Source organism: Notothenia coriiceps, unplaced genomic scaffold, assembly GCF_000735185.1.
Source record: "Notothenia coriiceps isolate Sejong01 unplaced genomic scaffold, NC01 NC01_scaffold00036349, whole genome shotgun sequence".
Taxonomy (NCBI): Eukaryota; Metazoa; Chordata; class Actinopteri; order Perciformes; family Nototheniidae; genus Notothenia; species Notothenia coriiceps.
The window spans coordinates 1103-3852 of record NW_011369050.1 but is presented as its reverse complement, the minus strand read 5'-3'; the positions used below and the strand labels follow the sequence as shown (position 1 = coordinate 3852).

At 42.1% G+C, this 2750-nt stretch overlaps 1 protein-coding gene across 1 annotated transcript; it reads left to right on the top strand.

Moving 5' to 3' along the window:
- Window positions 1–284: 284 nt before the first annotated feature.
- Window positions 285–1582, top strand: LOC104963540 (uncharacterized; the record flags this gene model as incomplete). The annotated part of the gene is made up of 4 exons (XM_010792140.1): window positions 285–458; window positions 934–1017; window positions 1168–1260; window positions 1411–1582. Coding segments are annotated over 4 exons (523 nt in total), but the record flags the coding sequence as incomplete, so codon positions are not given.
- Window positions 1583–2750: the final 1168 nt, after the last annotated feature.

Here is a 2750-nt window from a genome sequence, read left to right as displayed (position 1 = left end):
CTTTTATTCTCGTAGCTTAGCCAATACAATGGCATCATTCATTAAGCCTTTTTGTGTAGCACAGAAGAACATGCACTCACTTACACTAAGAGGAAGATTTAAGATGAAGAAGTTATTGAAGTGAAGCAGGAACTTCTTCAAACTGATATATATTTTGAAGAGGCTCTACAATGTTTTGGGGGTTTCCCTCTCCTGTAGTGTGCTAATTTAGGAATTTGTGCATGTAAATAGTCAGAAAACACTAAAATCTCACCCGATGCTGTTGTTTTGCGATGTCTCTCCAGGTGTTGTACCTGCACAGTTTAGGTCAGTATCTGACTGTGAGTAAAGGAGGAACTGTGTGTCTGCGGGACAGAGAGGACATGTCCCTCCTGCACACACATCGACTGCAAAACAGCACGGTCTCACCCAAAGACCTCTGGGTAACGGACATGGTGCTGCTGCACAACGTACACAAGGTGACTTTCACTCGTGATCACTTGGTACAAACACTTCCTGTTTTCCTGGTTATGTTGTGACATAGTTTAAACAACGGTTTTGGTAAGAATTGAATAACATAAATTATTGATAAGTAGTGTGTAGTAGTTACTGGGGCAGATATTGTACGGTACAGACGCAAACAAGCATTCCTCTCAATCAATGAATTATTGATCAGTGGTTTTGGTTAATGACATTGCAGACATGAAGCCACTGCATAATGCTTAGAGAAATACACAGTCACTAATAAGACCATCAATTATTGAACATATTTCACTAGCAATTCTTTACCCCGCAGATTTGCTGGTGACAGAAATAATTTTGTTGCATAACCCACATGAGGGCTTTCAAGTTTCGCATGAATAATTAGTCAGAGGAATTGCTATTTTATATATCTATTGATACATTTTTTTGCTGTTTTTCCTAATTTATCTTTGTTTCCAATACATTTTTTAGATAGCTGTGTCTTTCACAAGTAAGGAGGTTTGTTTCTACGACATTCTGTCACACCAGGACTTCAGGTGCAAGTATAAACTCCAGGTGACTATACCCTGATGTTTCTGTTGGTTTGCGCAGTTTCTACCGTTGTATCACACTTTGGATATTGATTATCCAAAGTGTATATACCTGAGAAAAGTGTGTATTGACATGAAATAAAATAATTGCACACACATTTCTTCTCTTCTCGAGGGTTTGAGGTTTACTCCCTGGTGTTTGGATTACTGGGTGGATCCCTCTGACCCAGACCAGGCCGTCCTCACCATAGGAGACATCGGAGGACAGGTAATACACGGAATAATAAACGGTGGACCAACCACAACAGAGCAGATAGTCCGTTATTCCATAAGTGTGTGTGTGTGTGTGTGTGTGTGTGTGTGTGTGTGTGTGTGTGTGTGTGTGTGTGTGTGTGTGTGTGTGTGTGTGTGTTCCCAGGTCAGTGCTTTATATTTCACCTCAGCTCAGATCTCTTTGTTTGAGAGACTTAATGTGAGGACGGACTCAGATTCAGCAGACATCATCCAATGGGACGAGCTGGTGAGAGGAAAGCATCGCTCCTGTTACACTGTGACACACCGAGCACACACACCTTCCTGGGTCAGGAAAGGTAAGAACACACACTAACACACACACACACATATATAAAGAAATCTTTTTAATGAGTCAGATCGACTTTTTCAAATGCACATAAGAATGTCGTGAAGTTTAAAATACTAACATTTACTTGTATTTCTCATCTCGTTCCAAAATGGTGGGCAAGCTCCGCATGGATTTAAGGACAGCAAAATGTCTACAAATCTTCGTCTCAAACTGAAAACCCACCTGTTTCTCTCGTACCTTGGCCCTTAATAAAAAATAAAAATAAATATCACTTAGCCCATTTGCCAAAAATATCCTAAAGTCTGGGTTTCAAAATGAGTTTCATGCTGGCTAAAGGAACACTAAACCCTACTCTTTTATTTTCAATTAGTTAGCATGGCACTCTTTTGGGGCCTCGGGTCAAAATACGTTTTAATTCGTGGGACAGAATGAAAGCAAGGATACAAAATCATTGGGTCAGACGAAGGAGAACCGACTCTGGGCATCACAAACTCTCACCTTCACACCTGGGAGGAGAGCCACTGTCTTTGATCGCTTGCATTTTTTTTTCAGTATCTCTCACAAGAGGCTTATGCAACGGCATGAAAACGCTTGGGAGGGACACACAGACACACATGCAGAGTCCTGAGCCATCCACTTTATAGTCTTGCATATAGTCAGGCTTTCGACTATTGGCATAAAGTCACAGGCTGGAGGTCACGCCTCCTGAGAATCGAACGCCGTCGCTTTAGTTGTATCTGGATTGCATCATTCGCACGGAGCCCCTCTGAACAGTCATTGGGCTGTTTGATAATGACTCAGCGCTCTGAGACTAGCTTGGCTGAGAGCGGGATCCTGATAAAAGGAGGTGAAACAACATTTAAATAAGCACGACAAATGGGGAAACAAAGGGAAAACAATAAGAGGGGGAAACAGAGGAGATAGTGCCAGAACATTAAAACGCACTGCTTAATTGAAATTTGCAGGCTGTGTGTTTGAAACAACAAGCGAGTGTGTTAAGGTCTGCTGTGTGTGTTTGGGTAGGGGAATGAGGGAGTTTGTGTGACTGTATGTGTGTTTGAATACCTCTGGGTGCTGTTCTTTTGAAGTTGTCCGCCCTGCAGTAGGGTGTGTACTATTAGACATGGCTGGTTATTTAGACCTCCAAACCTTCAGGCTCACAGGCCACCAGAGAG